Consider the following 22,136-nt stretch of genomic DNA (forward strand, 5'->3'; position numbering starts at 1 on the left):
AGGTGCCCCATAGTTGACCAAAAAGCGATATTGGACTAAATTTCCTTAATTCTTCTGGGCACGGGAAATGTCTTTTCTTTCAAGAGGGGGGAAAGCAGCAAGAGAGAAGAAAAAAAGAAAAGCAAGAGTGTTGATAAGAGGAGAGAAAGAAGGGCACAGTCAGCACAATAAGGATTTCAAGTGCAAATCTATTTTTAGTGCCCTACACACAAATCACACTGAATTTCCACCAAATTTCTGTTCAATTAGCTTCAATACTAAACACTTCACAATTTTTACGCACTATTTCACCAGCTAAATCCTGGGAAAATGGGAAAAAAGCTGCAAAACTTGCCACTTTTTCCCTACAGAATCCACAAAATATTTTGACAGTTATTTGTCAATGGATTCTCACCAGACTTCTCAGCTGGTCGCTCCCTCCAGGACCAGTTTACAAACTGTATCGAAACTAGTTTCGAAACACCTCATGTAAAGTTTCGAAACTTTGTGGGAAAAAATGTATGGAAAAGTAAACATTTTGTACCTATGTTTGGTAAACTAGTTTCGAAACGGTTTCGAAACCTGTATGTATTTGAGTAACACTTTGACGAATTAGGAAACTATTTAGAAACTAATTTCGAAATTGTTTTATAAATGTGTTTCGATAATGTGAACTTTAAGAACACAAACTATTCAGAAACTAATTTCGAAATTGTTTTATAAATGTGTTTCGATAATGTGAACTTTGGGAACACAAACTATTTTGAAACTAATTTCGAAATTGTTTTATAAACGTGTTTCGTTAATGTGAATTTAGGGAACACAAACTATTTTGAAACTAATTTCGAAATTGTTTTATAAATGTGTTTCGATAATGTGAACTTTGGGAAAACAAACTATTTTGAAACTAATTTCGAAATTGTTTTATAAATGTTTTTCGATAATGTGAACTTTGGGAAAACAAACTATTTTGAAACTAATTTCGAAATTGTTTTATAAACGTGTTTCGTTAATGTGAATTTAGGGAACACAAACTATTTTGAAACTAATTTCTATAATGGCCTCTACACACTATCAGAAATTTCTTTAAAAAAGTATTTTTAAAGAAAATTTCCCCAATATTTGTAAGCAGAAACGTCAGAATTAAAAAAAGGCAATTTTTTGACGAAAATTGATTCTAATGTGTAGACACCATAACAATTCATAGACAAAATTTCATTGAGTTTTAAATTAAACTTTTTGTATAATTGATAAAACAAAGTTAAGAAATTATTATCTAGCTAAGAAATCACTTGCAAATGTGTATTACAAACCAGTTTCAATATAATGTGTAAAAATTGTGTAAAAAATGTGTATATAATAATGTGTAAAAATTGTTTCATAAACATATTTTAGTAAACATTTCTAAACAGTTTGGATATTTAATTTCGAAATGAAATACAAACTATATTTAAAATTATAGTTCGTAAATGGTTTTGAAATCTTTAAGAAACTTAGTTTTAGTAAACTTGTTTCAAAAACATTTTTAAGTACACATTTGGATACCGTTTCGAAACTTAGTTTTCGAAAACTTGTTTCAAAAACGTTTTTAAGTACACATTTCGAAACAGTTTCGATACTTGTTTCGAAATGGAATACAAACTAAATTTAAAAATATTGTTTCCCCCAAGACTAATTTAAGTTACAAAATTTCGAAAATTCTGTATAATAAACTGTTTCATAAACATTTTCGAAACGTTTTCGAAACACTTCGGAAACAGTTTATAAAACATGTGTACTAAAACTAAGTTTCGAAACGGGTTCGAAACTGTTTGCAAACTAAATTTTTAAATATAGTTTGTATTCCATTTCGAAACAAGTATCGAAACTGTTTCGAAATGTGTACTTAAAAATGTTTATGAAACAAGTTTACGAAACTTAGGTTCAGAACGGTTTCGAAATATGTAGTTAATTATGTTTTTGAAACTATTTTTACACATTATTTATGTTACAGATTTTTAAAGAGTTTAAAAACGTGATGAGTAAATTTATAATGAAACTGGTCCTGGTATTATATGCTATTATTTAATCTATGTGTTAATTGGAATTTATTTGAAAACTAAATCCGAAACTGTTGCGAAATCAATTTCGAAATTGTTTTATAAATGTGTTTAGATAATGTACACTTTACCTTTACATAATCACAAATCTAATTTAAAATATAATTTAAATTAAAATCTGATTTAGAAATAGTTTGGAAACTGGTTAAATAATTGATTTTATACATAAATATGAAATAAATATAAAGACTTACTGATTTGTAAAAGAAATCCCTGAAATCTCTAGCATATAATACCAGGACCAGTTTCATAATAAATTTACTCATCACATTCCTAAACTCTTTAAAAATCTGTAACATAAATAATGTGTAAAAATAGTTTCATAAACATAATTAACTACACATTTCGAAACCGTTTCGAAACTTAGTTTTCGTAAACTTGTTTCATAAACATTTTTAAGTACACATTTCGAAACAGTTTCGATACTTGTTTCGAAATGGAATACAAACTATATTTAAAAATTTAGTTTGTAAACAGTTTCGAAACCGTTTCGAAATAGTTTTCATAAACTTGTTTCATAAACATTTTTAGGTACACATTTCGAAACAGTTTCGATACTTGTTTCGAAATGAAATACAAACTATATTTAAAAATTTAGTTTGTAAACAGTTTCGAAACCATTTCGAAACTTAGTTTTCATAAACTTGTTTCATAAACATTTTTAGGTACACATTTCGAAACAGTTTCGATACTTGTTTCGAAATGGAATACAAACTATATTTAAAAATTTAGTTTGTAAACAGTTTCGAAACCGTTTCGAAACTTAGTTTTAGTACACATGTTTTATAAACTGTTTCCGAAATGTTTCGAAAACGTTTCGAAAATGTTTATGAAACAGTTTATGATACAGAGTTTTCGAAATCTTGTAACCTAAAGTGGTCCTGGAGGGCTGTGGTGAATATCTTTCTATTTGTGAAAATTCCATCACAAATTTCGAATTTCCCTTAAGATTTTCTACTTCAATTCTCAACAATTCAATTCAACTATTTTTCCCTACTAACATTCCCATCTCATTTCACTGAATCCCTTCCCCAAGAACCTCCAGGAAAATTAAAAAAAAATCATTCCTTGAAAATTTCATTGAAATTTTCAACCCTCTGTGGTGAATATCTTTCTCATTGTTTTGAGTGCCACAGTTCTCAGGATTTCCAGCAATATCCTCCAATTTTCCTCAAGAACAATGCTGTCGCGATGCCATTTGCACGCCAAGAGTTCCACACTAGCCTGCTCAAGGATATTTCGTGAGGTAAGCCTCTCAAAATCCAAATCACCCCCCTAAATCTCAAATCTCCCAACATTAACCTCACTTTCATCCTTCCAGTTGAATGGGAAGATCACGTCCTCAAGGAATTATCACATTCTCTCAACCCCCGCGGTACACAGAAACAGGACAGTTCCCCTAGAGCACAATGGCACCTTCCCCGTGGCTGGAGTAACCTTCCTCAGATATGCCAGCTCCGGCAAACAGACAACCATCGCTGATGTAATGCCGGAGATTCCTACAATAGCTGCAATTCCGGAACCTCCTCCAGTCCCAGAGGCACCTCCAGTGGTTCCCATTGAGGCTGTGGCTCAAGGATCAGAGCCAGCCTTTGAGACACTGGGACTAGGGGGATGGTCTCCGGTGGGAATGGTGCAGCAGTGCATGGAATTCCTTCACATCGGCCTCGATCTGCCCTGGTGGGGTGTGATAGCCATCGGGACGATATGTGTGCGTACCTTGATCTTCCCACTGGTCATCGTGGCCCAGAGAAATGCCGCAAAAATGAATAATTACATGCCCCAAATGCAGGTAAAATAACTTATGATTTCTTGTGATTCTTTTGATAACCATTCCATTCATAACCAAAAATGTTTAAGGCTGTACTAGCTTATGTTTGAAAAGATTCTTTAGGCAACCATATTTTCTTGGTAATTATTTCCCTTGTCTAAGGGCGTTATCACACTTGCACATTAAAATTTTAATGTGATTCACATTAATTGTCGCTTGTGAGCGTCCAAATATGTTATTTGTGTCTTTGAGTCACTTAATATTTGTGGTTTTTCTATTTATTGATAAAGAAGTGAACTTGGCCTGTAAAAAGAAGTTTAAATTTACCTAAAGGCGTCTACACATTGGGAGCAATTTTCGTCAAAAATTGCGTTTTTGACATACAGTGAGTGTCAATAGTTTGTTGCCTAATGGATGTTTGAGAAATCAAGTGAAAAAAATGATAGAAAAAAATACTTTTCCAAATTTTTCTTTTTGCAGATGAGTTCCTTGTAATCCGTAGATATTATTTATAGTTTTCAAAAAAAATAATTAATTTTATTTCATATCAAAAATAATTGTTTTCCAAAAGTTGGTCATTTTTGAAAAATCAAAAGTTTGTTGCCTCATTAAAAAAACTAATTCAAAATGGTGAAAACGTGCAACCAACTTTATGTAAACCGGTTACATTTTGAGCTTATGTCATTTGATAGGCAAATGGTGGATTTGTACATTTTTAAGGCTTTCAATGTTAAATATATAGGTGTAAAAGTGATGATAAATAACAAGAAATAATCAGTTTTTTGATAATTCATAATTTAGGTTATAATGGCAAATTACAAAAAGTTAAAAGGTGGGATATTGTCCAGAGATACTGCTGGAAGGAATCGGCGTCGCTTAATTGCCAAATTTTATGGAAATTCATGAAAAGTTATACATAAAATGGTCAAATATTATAGTTATGAGGCACGAGTACATCTGAAAAACCCTACTGGTAGACCCAGGGTTTCGACTCAGAAAGTCGATAACCGCATTCTAGGTATCTCTGATAGTAACCCCATGATGTTTGCTTCAAAAATTCAAAGTCGGCTGGTTACAGAAGGCATACAGGCTTCAAATGCTTCGAAAATCAAACTCAAAATGAAAGAAAATATAAGAATAGGTACTTGGCTCGCAAGATTCCATTGGTAAGCAAAACCAAACTGCGTAAGAGGTTGTATTTTTACGTTTTTAGCATGCTCCAAGTGAATTTACAACCTTTTAACCAGATTGGTTTTGTTTACCAATGGAAACCTGCAAACCAAGTAATTATTCTTACCACTTTCATTAAATTGCGGTTGGTTTTGAAGCCTGTATGCCTTCTGTAACCAGCCGACTCTGAATTTTTGAAGCAAACATCATGGGGTTACTATCAGAGATACCTAGAATGCGGTTATCGACTTTCTGAGTCGAAACCCTGGGTCTACCAGTAGCGTTTTTCAGATGTACTCGTACCTCATAACTATAATATTTGACCATTTTATGTATAATTTTTCATGAATTTCCATAAAATTTGGCAATTAAGCGACGCCGATTCCTTCCAGCAGTATCTCTGGACAATATCCCACCTTTCAACTTTTTGTAATTTGCCATTATAACCTAAATTATGAATTATCAAAAAACTGATTATTTCTTGTTATTTATCATCACTTTTACACCTATATATAACATTGACAGCCTTAAAAATGTACAAATCCACCATTTGCCTATCAAATGACATAAGCTCAAAATGTAACCGGTTTACATAAAGTTGGTTGCACGTTTTCACCATTTTGAATTAGTTTTTTTAATGAGGCAACAAACTTTTGATTTTTCAAAAATGACCAACTTTTGAAAAACAATTATTTTTGATATGAAATAAAATTAATTATTTTTTTTTGAAAACTATAAATAATATCTACGGATTACAAGGAACTCATCTGCAAAAAGAAAAATTTGGAAAAGTATTTTTTTCTATCATTTTTTTCACTTGATTTCTCAAACATCTATTAGGCAACAAACTATTGACACTCACTGTATTTGACGTTTCCCCCTACAACGCTGCAGGGAATTTCCTTCAAAAAAGCAATTTTTGACAAAAATTGCTCCCAATGTGTAGAGACCATAAAGCATAAATATTTTTCACATTAAAAAATTAAGGAGAAAATCGCATTAATTTTTCGAATTATGCTATAAATCAATTTGTATTAAATTTTGCGGGCCAAATCTACTTTTTTATCAACAAATAGATCAAATATTAAAATGATTCAAACACACAAATTACACATTGGGACTCTCACCAGCGACAATTAATGTGAATCATATTAAAATTTTAATGTGCAAGTGTGATAACACAATAAAATGCTCTTCAAAATAGAGTAGGTGTGAAAAGTTTGTTGCCTCATGTGTGATCGGGAAACCAGGTGCAAAAAATGATAGAAAAAATTACTTTTTAGAATTTTCCTTTTTGCAAATGAATTTCCTGTAATCCGTAGATCTTATTTATGTATTTCAACTCCTTCTAACTTGTTATTTTAAGCTGAATTATGAAATATCAAAAAACAGATTATTTCTTGTTATTTATCATTACTTTTATACACATAAACAACTTTAGAAATGTCCAAACCCACCATTGGCCTCTCGAATGACGTAAACTAAAAATATAGCCTGTGTATTTTAAGCTACTTGCATGTTTCTGATCATTTTGAGTAACTTTTCAAATGAGGCAACAAACTTTTGACGCATGAAAAATGAACAACTTTTGGAAAACTATTATTTTTTATATGTTAATAAAATGAAATATTTTTTTCGAAATACATAAATAAGATCTACGGATTGCAGGCAACTAATTTGCAAAAAGAAAAATTGGAAAAAGTATTTTTTCTATCATTCTTTGAACTTGCTTTCCCAAAATACATTAGGCAACAAACTTTTGACACCTAATGTAAATTACATTTTTTTTGTAAAATTAAACAATTATCAAGTAGAAAAAAGAATACTCGGCTATAGCAGCTATAGCAGAGCAAACCCCGATGGGAAATAGAACCTCCGTTGTGAATCAAAATTGCAAGACAAAAAAACAATAAAAACTGATTCGTTAGTCTGCTGCTAAACACAAAGTTGATTCGCTGTAAAATCACAAAAATATTTGATCGAAAAATATTTCTAGAATAAAATTATAAAGAACTTTTTCTATTAACCCTCTAACGTCTGATTCTTTAATATGCAAGAAAAAGTAGTGAGATAAGTTTTTCTAAGCTAATTATGGTCCAACAAACTCAAAAATACCATATGTTCGTCATTATCTTTTTTAGTTTGAGCGTCAGGTGAGAAAAAGGTGAAGATACCCTGAGGAGTATGATAAGCGTTTAGTTACTTGATAAGCGTTTAATGACTAAAATATTTTTATTAAAATATATTGAACCAAAAAGTAAAATAAATTAATTCTAAATGTTTTTATGGATGACTCTGTTCTATGATTACTATAAAAAATATATAGTTTTAGAAAAAAACTTTAAAATTTTTAAAATTTAGCATTGACAAAACTGACATTGTGAAATCGCTCTAATTTTTAAGAAATATTTCACAGATCAGCTATGAAAATGTCACTTTCTTATATATCTTGAAGGTACTATGAAATACATTGTTCATCTTCTGGCCTTTTTCATGATCTTGGACATTTAAAGTCGGATTAGTGATCTCATCATCACAGCCAAAATCTGATTCCGTATATTACAACCAAATCCATGAATTACAGCCGTTTATCATTAGTCAATTCCAAGAATTTGACCTGACTACTCGTTGTGGGCTGTCTCTATGCCATTTTTATTGTTTTCTGTGAGAGAAATTATGCAAAACAGTTATTTACTTGAACAGAACAATTAAATAAAAAGGCCGGTTATTTTTGAAATTTTTACATCTAACCACCCAAGAGGCTCCAGAGAGTATCTTCATTTTTTGCTCCTAAAACTCACAATTTCAATTTTTTATGGTTATTAAACTAAATATATGAAGTAGAATAACACACCTTTCAGCAAATATAATATTTGCTTCAGTCGGAGTACCTTAGATGGTTTTTTGCACTTTGGAAATGAGAAATTTTGTTGTTTTTTCTCTGACCTGTCACACAAATATGCATAATTGTGTTTGCATAAACCTGGGACCTCCTGTAAACATTATTAGAATCTCAGAATCACAATTTTAATAATGTTCAGAATCGGAAATCATCAAACACCAAATTGTCTCTGTTTTTGTCAGTCATGTGCCATTTTTATATTTTTGTAATCCTTGATTATTCTTTCTGTCTTGTTATGTATTGAGTAGTACACTCTTGTGGGTTATTCGTGGCGTAATTTTATGAAAAAGATTTAAGGCGCTTAAAAAACTCTTGAAAAACAAAATTTCTGATCATTTGAAATATAAAACGCAAAATCATTGGGACTTTTTGGAATGAACTTTCTCAAAAGAGAACCAAAGTCTGAGTAAACTTCAGTTTTACTTGAAGTTAAACCTTCAAGTTTTCGTTTCTTTTTTTGTGCCTTGTTTTAACACGGTATTTGGATAACGCTGTTGGATCATCATACATCTAGAAAAAGTTTTTCCATTGTTTTGCCCTAAAGGATAATCGCTTTCACTAATAGAACAGTGGACACTATCACCAAACATGGTTTCCTAAATAATTCCATTCTGCTGAATTTACTTTCAAGAGCGTAATTTGAAAAGCAATATTATGAAAAAATTAGAAGCTAAATAAAAACCATAATTTTCGTATATTCAAGTATATTTTCCTAATATTCTCTCTCACAAAATATACTTACATATTCCTACTATCTAATACTCCCTCCGTCCTGAAAAAAGTCGTACGTTTGCTAGTACTTTTGTACTTTCTGATATCTTTGAAACTTCAAAAATAAATTTTGCCTATAGGTTCTTCAAATGAAGATGACAGAGGCCAGACAAAGTGGAAATCAAATTGAATCAGCTCGATATGCACAGGAGATGATGATATTTATGAAGGAGAAGCAAGTGAATCCATTCAAAAATATGGTTGTTCCTCTAGCTCAGGCTCCTCTCTTCATTTCTTTCTTCATGGGCCTCAGAGGAATGGCCAATACGCCAGTGGATTCCATGAGGCAAGGTGGACTCTTCTGGTTCTCAGATCTCACAGTCTGCGATCCGTACTACCTACTTCCAATTATTACAAGTGCGACAATGTACTTAACAATAGAACTGGGTAGTGATAGTGCTAGGCTCTCATCGCAGAACATGCAAACAATGAAATATGTGCTGAGAGCTCTACCTCTTGTTATTCTCCCATTTACCGTCAAGTTCCCAGCAGCTATTCTAACATACTGGGCTTGTAGTAACTTCATATCACTAGCTCAAGTTGGTTTTCTCAAGATCCCTAAAGTTAGGGCTTACTTCAAAATCGATCCTCTAGTGACTCATCAACCGGACGCCTTGCCAGCGAAGAAAAAGGGCTTTGTCGAGGGAGTTAGGGATTGTAAGGATTTTCTTGGTATTATTATCTTGAAACATTCACTGATATATTCTTTTACAGCTTGGACTAATATGAAAATCACGCGAGAACTGGAAGAACGCAAGAGACTCGATGAAATCAGTTTCCATCGAGCTGGACAGGGTCCTATTATTAAGACCTACAAGTATGACCCAACAAAACCGCGCCCACAGAATGCAGTAGCAGCGAAAAAACGATAGTCTGTTGTATCACCAATAAACTTAGTTGTATTTTAATATGATTAACATTACAATGGTTTTCATTTGGTTCAAACAGCAATACATTGATTAATCACCTCAATCAAGTGAGTGTTCTCCAAAGCAGCTGCCACTCGCTCCTTGTCAGCCAGTTGTTTATTCACAGCGTGCTCCGAGGAGTGGGTTCCAGGAGTAATTTCAACGGTTACTTTGAAACGAGGAGGTAAGGATCGAAGGAGTTTTACGCGTATTGAAAGTCCGATCAAGGTTGCCATGCTGCAGTGAGGAATTGTAGGTGTAAAGTTCACTTTTATCTCATTTTTATCATTGTCAACAGCAATCAAATCTTCCTGGACAACATGTAGTTCCTCTAAAGTCAGAGGGTGTTCAGGGTCATTGATAACGCGAACGAGATCTAAAAGAGAGTTGGAATTGTTCAAATCGGTAAAGAATTTTGTAGGGGAAAGTATTCTCACTTCGAACGTTCATGCCTTCGAATAATATGAATTTTCTTTAGGTTTTCCTAAGAGACTTACACATTTCTATTAAATATTAGTTGGCTTATCATCAATTGTTGATAATTCCGTAATAGTTTAGTGTAAATTTCTTACGAAAAACAAAAGAAATTCACATTATTCGAAGGCATGAACGTGCGAAGGGAGAGTACTTTCCCCTATGACCTAAAAATTGTTCGTATTTGTCTTTGAAACTTCAATTCAATTTGACTTCATGCCTTCTTAAGGACACAATGTTTCCTAAAAAAAAAACAGGGCTAATAACCATTTTTTTCTCTTTTACATAATCATTTTCATTAAGTAAATAAGAATAAAAAGAGACTTGTCGATTTTTTTTAATCTGAAAAATAATAGTTACTACTTTTATAGTTAAAAATTTTTTTAAAAGAGAAAAAAAAACATTTTTACTAAAAAAAATTCTCATAAAATTAAAGAAATCTATTACAAAAAATGTTAAGGTAAAAAACGAAAACGATAGCCTTTCTACAATAAAAAATTTACAATCCTAGGGTGACATGATAACTTCTTTTCAAAAGTATCGACTGTCGATTCTGAAAAATTACACTGATAGCTGCACTTTTTGTAGCTAAAATATATCTCAACAGTCACATTCTTTTAGGAATAGTAATATAAATGGTTCATTAAATTTTTAAAATCCATCATTCACTAAATCTACGAGATACAGATTTATCGATACGATCGATTCGGTATCGAAAAGTTATCATTGCACCTCTGATTTTACAAATAAACTCACCTAGTTTATTTTTTCTTAAAAATGTGCAATTTTTTTTTATCATAAAAGAGCATAGGGGGAAGTGGACTACCTTTGAATTGGAGCACCTTTAAAATAGGCATTTTGTTACCTATTTTTAAATAGAGCTAAGCCTCATAATTATAGAATATGGCTTCATAATTCGTCAGTTAAATCAGCATTTGTCGTAACGTAGCATAATTTTGTTTATTAAACGCACTTGAGAAAAAGAAATTTTTATAAGTTCAATTAAAATAATTTTAAACAAAAATTATCGTAAGTGCCCTTTAAAATGTATCAGAATTTGTCGTAACTTCCATTTTTGGTGAAGTTACAACAAATTTCCATACAAAATTTTATCTAATCAGCGTTTGCCGTAACTTTTTCTCGTTTGCGTGGCTTGTAATTTGCAGCGAAAATTTAATATTTCTCATTAAAACGTTCACAAACTCTTTCAAATATCCAAAGACAGTGCGAATAATGCAACATTAAATCATTTTAATTCAATATTTGTGAGAAAAAGTTAGAAAAAATCCCTGCCCATCTGTCATTAATTCAAAATAAAACAAGCGACGCGGCGCACAAAATTTATTCAATAAAATTTATGAAATAAAAGCTTTTAGAGACAGGGATAAGAGTTTAATTGATTAATTTAGTCAAATAAAGCGCTTATTATCACTAGAGTCATTGAAATTGATATAATGCATTTTTGAAAATTGTAACTTACAAGATCTCCATACATTGGAAGTTACGGCTTTATAAACGATGGAAGTTATGATAAAATCTTATTGTGTTTCATCGGACATATAGGGTAAATGTCCTAATTCAAACCCATTTCCAGACGCTTTAACTTTTACAGAAGATTCAACACTTTAAGTTCATTTTTTTTTTTTTTTGAAGAGAATTACATCAATTTTCTCCTTGACTCTTCTAGAATGTTACTGTTTAGTGAAAATTTTTAAAATATAATTTGAAAACTTCTTAAATACAAGAACAATACGCAAGTGTAAAATGCTTCTATTGGAAACAAATTAATCCAAATGGAGATAAGAGAAAATTTTCTAATTGGAGACAAACAGTGTAAGTGAAACCGCGATGAAAGGCTTCCAAAACCTTGTTGAGTTGCTCTTAAGTGAAGGATTTGTTCTTATTCCTGGTCTTTTCTCATTTCCTATCTAAAACAATAAGAAAATCTCTCGAAAAAAAATCATATTTCCGGGGTTTCCTATTGAAACATTTGCAGACACTTCAAAAAAACCATTTTTGTTCACAAAATAGGTAATTATTTCATTTGAAAACTTCACGTACCGTTAGAAATAAAGATTACCACTTAATTTAACTAAAATTAGTCAGAAATATGACATAAATGTTAAACAAAACGAATAAACAACAGTTACTTTATTGCGTTTTTCATTGGAAAACATGGTCGATCGATAAAAAATACGATGGTGAAAAGGTACACTTTTAATTTTTCTGAGAAATTAAAAAAAAATTGCGAATATAAATGGATTTTCGCTTTATTTGGAGCAAAAATAACTAAATAATGAAACTGTGGTGTAGAAAATAATAATTGAATGCTGTATTTATCATGAAAACAATGACGTTTCTGGACGTTTCCATTTGGAGTAGTGAAAAATTTCCATTTGGAGCAGATTTTGAATTAGCTTAATTTACCCTATCTCAATATCTCAGCTTTTAAATCATTTCGCTCCTTGGAAATTACAAGGGGCCAACTCAATCTGAGCCATTTTTCAGGAGACAGCATGAAAGATTCAACATTATCTCAATTAAGTTGTTAATAAAAACAATTTAATTATTTTCTATATGAATATTATAAACATATTTTTACCTTTCAAAATATGTTTTTTTATGAGTTAGCTCTTTGTCATTCTAAAAGCTTATGTTAATAAAAACAATTTAATTATTTTCTATTTGTATGAGCATTATTATAAACATATTTTTACCTTTCAAAATATGTTTTTTATGAGTTAGCTCTTTGTCATTCTAAATTATGCGCAAATTTTCATGAAATTAGAATGACATGGGATCAACTTGCTTGAGTTAGCCTCTTGTTTCACAAAAATTTGAACGATAAATCTATTTTGCGCCCATTGACTTCAAATAAAACCGCGCAAGCAATCATAAAGAGTAAAATTTTGAAAAACTTTTCTAATAACGAAATTTATTGACTCATATCATCTGAAATTTTATTAAATTCTCTCTCTGAGTGCATAAAAAACCTCAAAATCGCCAAAAAGTGAGTTGGCCTCTTGTAATTTCCAAGGAGCGATTTTATAAAGATTTTCTCGAGTTGACTTACAGTTTATTAGTGCCTTGATTATTTTGATTCAAAAATATCGCGTTCACGGCTTATTTTTAAGAAAAATAATGATGAACCTGAAAATTTCGTCTCCTGAAAAGTTGTCATAAGGAAGTTACGACAAATGCTGATTTAACTGACCAATTGATTTTTGGGGCTAAATTATTATCACGCAATTTTTTCAAATGTGTTCCAATGCAAAGGTACGCCACTTTCCTTTATAATACGAAATATACTCATTTCTGCTGATAATTGATGCATTTTTTAAGTTATGTCAATTTGAGCGAAGATCAATATCTGTGATTTCTTACTGAAACCGCGAGCAAAACTTTCTAAGAAATTGAATGCCCCCTTACCAAAGATTTCCCTCGTGTCGAATGGATCACACACGTTGTCATCTTCATCAGTGGATTGCCACTCTCTCTCCCCGCACTTCTGATAAACATTTGGATTTGTATTTTCAATTTCCATGCCAATTTTTTTAATATTTTCACACGCAGTAAAAAATCAAAACAATTCGCAACATCAACTCACCACTTTTTCCGGAACAAAATTTCCCCTTCTCAAAGTACTTTTCGAATGAGTTTCTATGTTGAGTTGTGGAGCGGCGCCACCAGTGTTATTTGTAACTGACATTTCTCGGGGCTGCGCGTGACGTTTCACGTTTTACGGATGTGCTCTCAATTTTTCTCCATCAGTTTTGTTATTGCGGCGGAGGAGAATTATGGCGTTTAGTGAAGCAAAAAGTGGGCAGAGAGTGATAGAATTAAGTGACTAACTAAATCCTCAGCAATTGAGTGGTAAAGTGTAATGTGGTGTTGGTGAAAAAGACGCGTGAAAAGCCCGGCGAGAGATTTCCTTCATCCCCAGCATCCTTTCCACGCAACTCAACTTTTGTTTAGGCGTGACACAGTGTGAAGGGTGCAGAAGTTTTTGGGGGACAGAACGTGCCCCCCGGGGGAAGAGGTTACCGTAGTGTCATGAGACATGAATAAGTGTGGAAAATTCCCAGAAGAATCTCATTGAGGGTTAAAGGGATGCTGCCGTTAGGTGAGATCACTTCACCCTCAAAGGACATTTGGACTTGTGGAAAATTTAGAGATTTTCTGGGAGAAAATTGAGCAAAAAGTAATGAACAACACCCTCAACCACTGCCAAAAGGTGTTGAAAATCATTAAGACTCCTACTACTAGCTGAGGTGAGTTAAATACCATTTTCCTAAATCATTTATTAGAATTAATAAATAATTTGCATGCTTAGAGAGAGCTTAGGATTTGGAATAAACTTGAGTAATTGAATTTAAATCATGAAACCAACCACCTTGATTAAGCTCCATTCACAATTGTCGGAGTAAAATTAAAGATTACAAAATAAAAAGAAATAATTGCTATGAATAAATGTTAAATTACTATTAAAAAAAAAGGAAGAAAAGAACATCAGCAGGAAAGTACCAATTGATTTTCCGTATTAGCGCAGGCTCATTTCAAAGTTGATTTTAAGTCACGCCCCCATCAAGTCAAGGTCGATATTTTCACTTCTGTCACACTTAAGGAGATATCTCTTCTATCAATTTAATGTATAGAGACAGGCATTTTTAGTTCACTAAAATATAGGCCACGCCTCCAAGAACATTTAGAAATAAATTTAAAAAGAAACCAAATTTAATTTTGAAGTTTAAGCTTAATGAAAGTCTGGGAAAAGAGACAAATGAATCTATACCAGGCTTTTTACGGACCTCCGCCAAAGTAAAAAAAAAATACTGAAAAAATATTCTTAACCTTTTAAGGACGAGTGGGACACCGATATCCCAAAAACAAAAACCATTTTTCTGACTATTTAGAGGACAAAATAACTTTCTTAAAAATTGTTTTTGTATGTAATTTGTGTAATTTTTTTTCGTGTCCCATTCGTCCTTAAACGGTTAACCCTCTAAGGATGATTGAAACACCGGTGTCCCATAAAGAAAATATTTTTTCCTAACTACCTAAAGTTATTTTTTCTAATGTTTGTACATACAGTGAGAAAAGAGAGGGTGCGATTAACTTTTTTTCCTCATAACTTTAACACTTTTTAGGTGTAAAAATATATCAGCATTTTTTAATGTTCATTTTACACCTTTTTAAGGGTAAAATTAACATGAAAAAGGGTTAATTTAACCCCTAATACACCTAAAAAGGGTAATATTTACACCGATTTCGGATCAAAAATGCCGGGTAAAATTAACATTTCCGTAATGTTATTTTAACTTTTTCGGATTTCTCTCAGTGTAATTGTAAAGTTACACGTTCAAGGAATCTAGAATATTTTTTGTAAGTCTCTAGCTATTTGCTATGTAGTAAATATTTAAGCTAAAAAATTACGATTTTTTAAATTCTCAAATTCATAATTGATTCTATTTATTTTTTATACTTTCATTTTTTTTCATTAGAGGGAAATTTGTTATTTACTGATATTGTCAGAAAAATTACTTAAATTTTTGGGATATTTTTGACCCTATCGTTCATAAAGGCAAAAAATACACCGAATCAGACTTTGTTGGATTTTCCAAGGTTAGATGTACGACTTATCATTGATTATGTTTCTCAGTTTAATTTTTATTGTTAATTTTCAGTCCGTAAAAAGTGTCCGTAACTTCTGAAATATATCCGTAAATTATTCCACGAAAGAGCTCTCCTGTGCCCCCTGTGAGTATGCAATTTTTCGGTGTCACTGGAGTGAATTCGCGAGGTTATTTCGGTCCCGGGAGTTTCTTTGAAAGCGGAACTCCCTGTACACCTTAAAAGTTCTTTCGCATAATTCACTTTTAATAAAGATTCTTTAGGGGTTCAATTCATGGAAACTGTGCGGTGAAGTTCGAACCCTAAAAACGTATAGCATTCACGAGTTCAAGAATTTTGCTAAGTTTTCCACACTGCGCAATACATTTTTAGGTTTAAACAGATCACAACTAATTTATTAATAACTCAAAAAATAATCTAATATAACTTAGGATCAGGATTAACACAATTGAGTTTTTGTTTATTACCGATTGATTACCGGTATATAATCGATTCATATCAGTCCAGATTTGGAAAAAAATTCCAAAACCTTTACAAATAAGTCTAAACATAATACCATTCGATTGAGAAATAGGATTTAAAAATAAATATAATACCTTGATTTATTTTTTTATTAAATTTAAAGAATAATCTGTAATAGACATGAAATTAAAATGCAAAACATGGACGTACAGAATTTAAAAAAAAATCTCTACGTGAAAGAAATCTAGTACGGGATTTAGATCTAAAACTTAGCTATATGGTTTAACTTCTGTAATTTCTAATTTCTATTTTCTAATTTTTAGTAAAGATCAAGAATATAGTTACTTTGCTCACCAATCATTTCTGGGAGTATCATTCTGCATTTTGTTTAATATCTTTTATTTAAGCATACTAGGACACAACTTCATTTATAGTAATAGGTATTAAAAGTTTATTTGTGTTTGGAAGGATATATCTATATTGCTTTTCTTTCCTTACTTGTGCAATTAGTTTGAAATAAAGAGGCATTGTAATATAATTACAATCTCTTAATTTTTTGAAACAGAAACACAACTTACTCGGTAACTCCGCTTCCAAAAGGTGTGCTCATTATTTTGAATTACAATTGCAAAGTTCTGCTTCTTTGCAGAAATAATTAAAAAGGGAATAACTTTTTACAAACATCATATTTACTTTACAATTAAGGGAGACCGGGGGCAGTTCTGCCAGGGGTAGAATTAGACAATGGGATGTTCTAGTTTGCTCTAGAAGGAATATTAAAAAAAAATACTATTTATTAAGAGTGAACATCTCCCTATCTATTTATTCAAATATTTATTGGTCTCATTCAAACATTTTTACACGTATAAGTCCAGAAAAATTTCATTTACTGGCTAATCGTACTCCAATCTATCTTACCTAGTTTTCAAATAGAACATATTGAAAACTAATTTACAGTTTTTATACAGCGTGAAATAATTATTTATAATTCATATTTAATTGTTTTTTTCTTAATCCACAAAAAATGCTTAAAATGAGTTGCCCCTTTAAATACGAACCGTAAGTTCGGGTAACTTTGTCCCCTACGAGTGACTTTGACACCCTCTTGTTTGTAAGCCTTTCTTTAATTCTAATATTTAAGAACGGTTCTCACCGATCAGACATGGTAGATTGGATCGATAGAGATCATCCTTAAGTTCTAGAAGTAACGAAAAGCTTACTACTCGCAGGGGACAAAGTCCCCCGCACGAACATGTATTATTTCCCATATTGAAAAAGAACTATTAAAAAAAAAGAAAAGCCAAAATATCAATACCTAAAACATAATTTAAATGAAACTAAAATAACTTATAAAATATATTCCTTTTCTTAATTGCGGTTTGTAAGAATATAAAAGGACTACCATTAAAAGAATTTTCAGAAATTTAAACCATATTCAAACTAAACAAGTTTCTCTTAAACTATCAAAAAATGTACAGGACAATTCCTGAGTAATTCTTTTTCATCTAAAAGTCTTTATTTTCGAAGTAAAATACACGCGTGAAACTACCCCATCCTCGATTCTATATCAATATCAATTGCTTGCTGATACGCTTTTTTATCTTGTTACACAAACAATGCTTGATACGAAAATTGCATATTATAATCGCCAGATTGAATTGAAGATACATCTTTACTTTGATAAGCATTTGTCGTATCACCTAAATTAGCAATTTTGGTGCGTTCTGTGTCTTTTAATATTGACAATTAATTTTCTCATTATAAGGGAAGAGCACCAGCGATCGGCAGTGGTCCTCGGATCGTCAGGTTATTACCATTATTGTTAGACCAATTCAAATGAATTTTTAAATATCAATAGCTACTTTTTACCATTTAACTCACACAAGAATGCAGTTCATTAGCTCAGATTTAATTTATAAAATCATTTTTCCGTGAAACACCTGATTAAATTCGTAACGATCCGAGGTACAGGGTACAAAGATGCAATTACATCTATTTTTTTGTTAATTCATTGTAAAAATTTAAAACTCAAATGCACAGATAGTTAAAACGATCACTAATATACCGGTTAGCATACACAAAAATACCAAATAGTATTTTGAGGCTTATATTTGCAACTAAATATCGAGCATGTCTCTTAACATTCCGATCCGGGGTGCTCTTCCCTTAAATACTTTTTTTTTGCTTTTTATTATTTAAGTAACTACAAATATCTCAATTTGTCTAAGGAGTCTCTGACTCTATCTTTCTTCTTATGCTTGTTGTACAGAATTTTGTATTGGCCTGTACAACATTCTGACATACTGAGCCTTATTATTATTCGATTCAATTTATCAATTGGTTCGTAGAGCTAAATTATATCATGATAAGGTCCAGTTTCATTTAAAAATGGGAGAAAAAACCCAATTTCAAAGCTGCCTCAATGCAAAACTACCCTATTTACCCCTATTGTATAAAAACTGCTGATGTATTAAGGAACTCATTCAGTAATTGTTTATGAGTGCTCGACAATTACTGATTCAATCGACAATATCACTCTAAAAAAAATCGAAATTTCTCAATTTTCTTTCTGCTGTAAAAAAATATATTATGCAATGCGCAATTGATGAAGAAAAAAAATGTTTGGAACTTAAACTTATCCTCATGAAGGACCTTGCCAAAATGATACAACATTGGCTGATGCAAGCGACGATAAAGATTTCTTTTATGATGAAAATTGGTTATTTGCCAATGTTTTATTTTTATAATGGGAAGATTTTACTCATAAATCTCTGAAATTTGATTCCTTTTTTTTATTAAATGTTTTTAAAGTTTTTTTTTTTACAAAAGAAATAAGAAACTTTATCTCATTTTCTAGCGTGCTTTCAATTGAAATAATTTAACAAAGTTTTTTTTTTGTGTAGTTTGCTTGCAAGACACACATCAAAAGATTTGTGAGACATCCGTGAAATCTCAATTTTCCTCCTTTTCAATTATCTGCCCCCCAAGAAAAAAAAATAAATAAAATGTGATGAAAGAAGTTCCTGTTTTAGTGCAGTCACAACAAACAAACCGCCAAATTTAACTGGGAAAACATCAAAAATTATTTATAGAAACCAATTTTCCCTAGTCTGTGGCAATTTGCATTAGAACATGCAACTTCTTCCACAGTCTTTATACATCGATCTGATGAAAGTCTAACCCCATGTTGGGCCTTTTTCGTGGTTTCCGTGCTCTTCTCGGGTTAAAATGTGAAGGAGAATCTTGGGGCGTGTAATTTTTTCTCCTTCTAACAATTTTGTTCCCTGCGAAACAACCCCCCACAAGACTTCCCAGTTTGTTTGTCCCGACACTCGCGTGTTTAGTCACCTTTTTTCTTATAAGGACCTCTTTTTATTCCTTTCTTTTCCCACCCAATGGCCCCATTTCTTTGGCTGGGGCATATAGAAGGCCAAAATGGAAATTTTCCTGGTGCCATAAAATTTACACATATCCCTTCTTTTTCCTTCGGTTCTCTCCCCTTTGTTGGTTGTAATTCCTCAAACTGTGCCAAATGACCCCCCTATTCTGTTTGGCATGAAACTGACCATATATATGGGGGGGGGGGGCGGAACAAAAGAGGAAATGAACATAAATGAAGGCTGGAAGGAGAGATTGGAGATATATTGTTGAACTAAAAAGGTCAAATGCTTATCTGCCTATTGTTGGCAAGGAACATGTAAATTTTCTCAAATAGTGTTTAGTTAAAGGTATTGAAGGTGAAAAAGAAGTTAAACAAATTCACAATCAATGTGTATATATTTTGTAGTCATTTCCTTCACCTTTTCCCATTTAGATCCTTTGCCCTAGAAAGTATATATATACCCCAACATTTGCAACAGATAGTTAGGCGATGTATCATGAATTTGTTATTTCACTGTTTTTTCCCCCTTTCCCATTTTCATCGGAAGAAGCATCAGAAATGCTTGAAGTTCAACAGAGGAAAAATTTTATCCGAGAAATGGAATGACTTCTTAAAATTTCATCATTCTTGATCAAAGTGATTCACGGGAATTCTTGATAGAATATCAGAATTCATGAATTTCTGAAAGTTCTTTAAAAAATTCTTAAATGTGGAATCTTAGGAATTTTCTTTATTTTTTTTTAATTGTCTAATTGAAAAATAAAATTGCTTTAAACCAGTTGGTTTGCTCATTGGGGTTTTCCCAGAGACGATAAATATTTACAGTGCAAATTTCAAAGTTGAGTGAGTGATGGGAGAAAATTTGGTAATATAAACAAATCGAATAAGTTAAACAATAATCTTTCCAATCAAGTTATTTTATAAAATTAAATGAAGACAGGAATTAATTTAATTAGATTAGAAATTAATTTCTTGATTAATATTTAATGAAACTATAAAAATTAAATAATGGTATTAAAGTATAATAGAATTAAATATAGTGATTATATTTATTATTATTTATGGTCTTCCAAACCATTTGTAAAAATGATTTTCTTTCATGCAAAATTATTTCTGAAGAATTATAGTTAAAAATAAAGAACATTGCCAATAGGGGAGACTGGAGCAAAACTTAGTCAAAACGAAAATTTCAATATTCACTATTTTCTAAAATAAAAGAGACTGAAGCTTTAAATTTTTATTATAGATAGCCTTCATGAACCTTCTTAAACTTACAAAGTTTCAAGGGATTCGAGGAAGGATATGTAAAATAAAAAATAATGAAATTTTAAGTCCTATTTTTGGAATTTTTTTTTATCGACCCAAAGTTTTTTTGCAATCTGTATTGAGTTATATACATTCAGCAAATATTTTCGCGAGAGAAGAGTCTTGGAGAGTGTGCATGCCCTCTGGCACGACCTCTATATACATTCAAATTATTATCACATTTTTAACAAAAGAGCAATGAATATCGAAAGGAAGACATTGGTAAAAGAAGACTAAAATACGAAGAAGTTAAAATTACAAGTGATTCACAAATTTGGTAGGCGCGATCTCTTCAGTCTAGAAGACCCGTAGTTGATCAAAAGATCTCTTGCCAATGGATTAGGGTGCTGCTGCAACCTGATTGCATAATTCCGTCTTCGTTCTCGAATAACGTCACTTACTTCGGGTGCTCCCAAGTCATTTCTAATGATTTCGTTTGGTATAAACCAAGGTGCATCGACAATTTTTTGGAATATATGGCTTACAGAAAATATCAATACTGATTAGCTCAATTAAAGCACATTTCTCGTTCAGATAGAGAAAAATTATCTTCGACAAAGTTGTAGAGGAATAAATTTCCTATAAAAATATGTCTATTTGATATTTTTAACGTAAAACGTCACAAATTATCCGAAGACTGACAAAATTTGTCCCAGCAATTTTGAGAATCTCCACAAAATCAAATTTTAGAAAATCATTCGGAAATCACATTTCTTTCGAGATAGGGTAAATTAAGCTAATTCAAAACCTGCTCCAAATAGAAATTTTTCTCTATTCCAAATGGAAACGTCATTGTTTTCATGATAAATACAGTACTAAACTATTACATTTATATATTTTCTATACCGCAGTTTCATTATTTAGTTATTTATTCTCCAAATTAAGCGAAAATCCATTTTTCAGTGATACTTTCAAAAATTCACTTTTTTAAAAGGATTAACGCTTAAATGTATACTTCGGGAGAGAAAGCCGTACCGAAGTTGATTGTCATTGTAAAGCACAAAAGGCATTTTAAAGTTTTAAGAAGCGCTATCAATTTGGGTGGTTTTGGTTTACCTGAAGCAGTGTGCTTTAGATCAATCAGAACACCCATCACCAACAACTCAATATATCTCTTATATAAATAATTTAACCATAACAAAAACCGAATTTCAGCTTAAATTCATAACGTACTCTATGTTTTCGTTTTTACGGCACCGAAATTGTTGCAAAAAGACGTCATATAGATGTAACAGAAACAAAATTCTAGCGTACGCAAGTGCTTTTTTAGTACAAGTCCGAT

The 22,136-nt window shown here is 31.6% G+C and overlaps 3 protein-coding genes across 3 annotated transcripts in view; 2 read left to right on the top strand and 1 right to left on the bottom strand.

Annotated features, from left to right (window-relative positions):
* Positions 1-372: 372 nt before the first annotated feature.
* On the top strand, positions 373-9,611 carry LOC129800367 (mitochondrial inner membrane protein OXA1L). The gene is made up of 5 exons (XM_055844703.1): positions 373-409; positions 2,966-3,324; positions 3,400-3,870; positions 8,773-9,349; positions 9,407-9,611. The coding sequence occupies exons 2-5, from the start codon at positions 3,259-3,261 to the stop codon at positions 9,562-9,564; spliced, it is 1,272 nt and encodes a 423-aa protein (XP_055700678.1). The 5' UTR covers positions 373-409; positions 2,966-3,258; the 3' UTR covers positions 9,565-9,611.
* Positions 9,567-13,700, bottom strand: LOC129800371 (MIP18 family protein galla-2). Its single transcript, XM_055844711.1, has 2 exons — positions 13,504-13,700; positions 9,567-9,976 (listed from the first exon to the last, which is right to left on the bottom strand). Exons 1-2 carry the CDS (start codon positions 13,616-13,618, stop codon positions 9,633-9,635), a joined length of 459 nt encoding a protein of 152 aa, XP_055700686.1. The 5' UTR covers positions 13,619-13,700; the 3' UTR covers positions 9,567-9,632.
* Positions 13,701-13,766: 66 nt separating this feature from the next.
* The window catches only part of LOC129800369 (beta-1,3-galactosyltransferase 5-like), a 43,048-nt gene continuing 34,678 nt past the window's right edge, over positions 13,767-22,136 (top strand). The window contains exon 1 of the mRNA XM_055844705.1: positions 13,767-14,345. The gene's annotated coding sequence lies outside the window, so the exon portion shown is untranslated. The remainder of the gene's footprint in view (positions 14,346-22,136) is intronic.

This window comes from Phlebotomus papatasi, chromosome 2 (genome assembly GCF_024763615.1).
Source record: "Phlebotomus papatasi isolate M1 chromosome 2, Ppap_2.1, whole genome shotgun sequence".
NCBI lineage: Eukaryota > Metazoa > Arthropoda > Insecta > Diptera > Psychodidae > Phlebotomus > Phlebotomus papatasi.

Bases quoted from the DNA above. Each gene is read 5' to 3' on its own strand.
- LOC129800367 (XM_055844703.1), top strand. From the start codon at position 3,259: ATGCTGTCGCGATGCCATTTGCACGCCAAGAGTTCCACACTAGCCTGC. The intron at 3,325-3,399 runs GTAAGCCTCTCA...TCATCCTTCCAG, and splicing joins GCTCAAGGATATTTCGTGAG to TTGAATGGGAAGATCACGTC. The intron at 3,871-8,772 runs GTAAAATAACTT...TTTTGCCTATAG, and splicing joins ATTACATGCCCCAAATGCAG to GTTCTTCAAATGAAGATGAC.
- LOC129800371 (XM_055844711.1), bottom strand. From the start codon at position 13,618: ATGGAAATTGAAAATACAAATCCAAATGTTTATCAGAAGTGCGGGGAG. The intron at 9,977-13,503 runs GTAAGGGGGCAT...ACTCTCTTTTAG, and splicing joins CGACACGAGGGAAATCTTTG to ATCTCGTTCGCGTTATCAAT.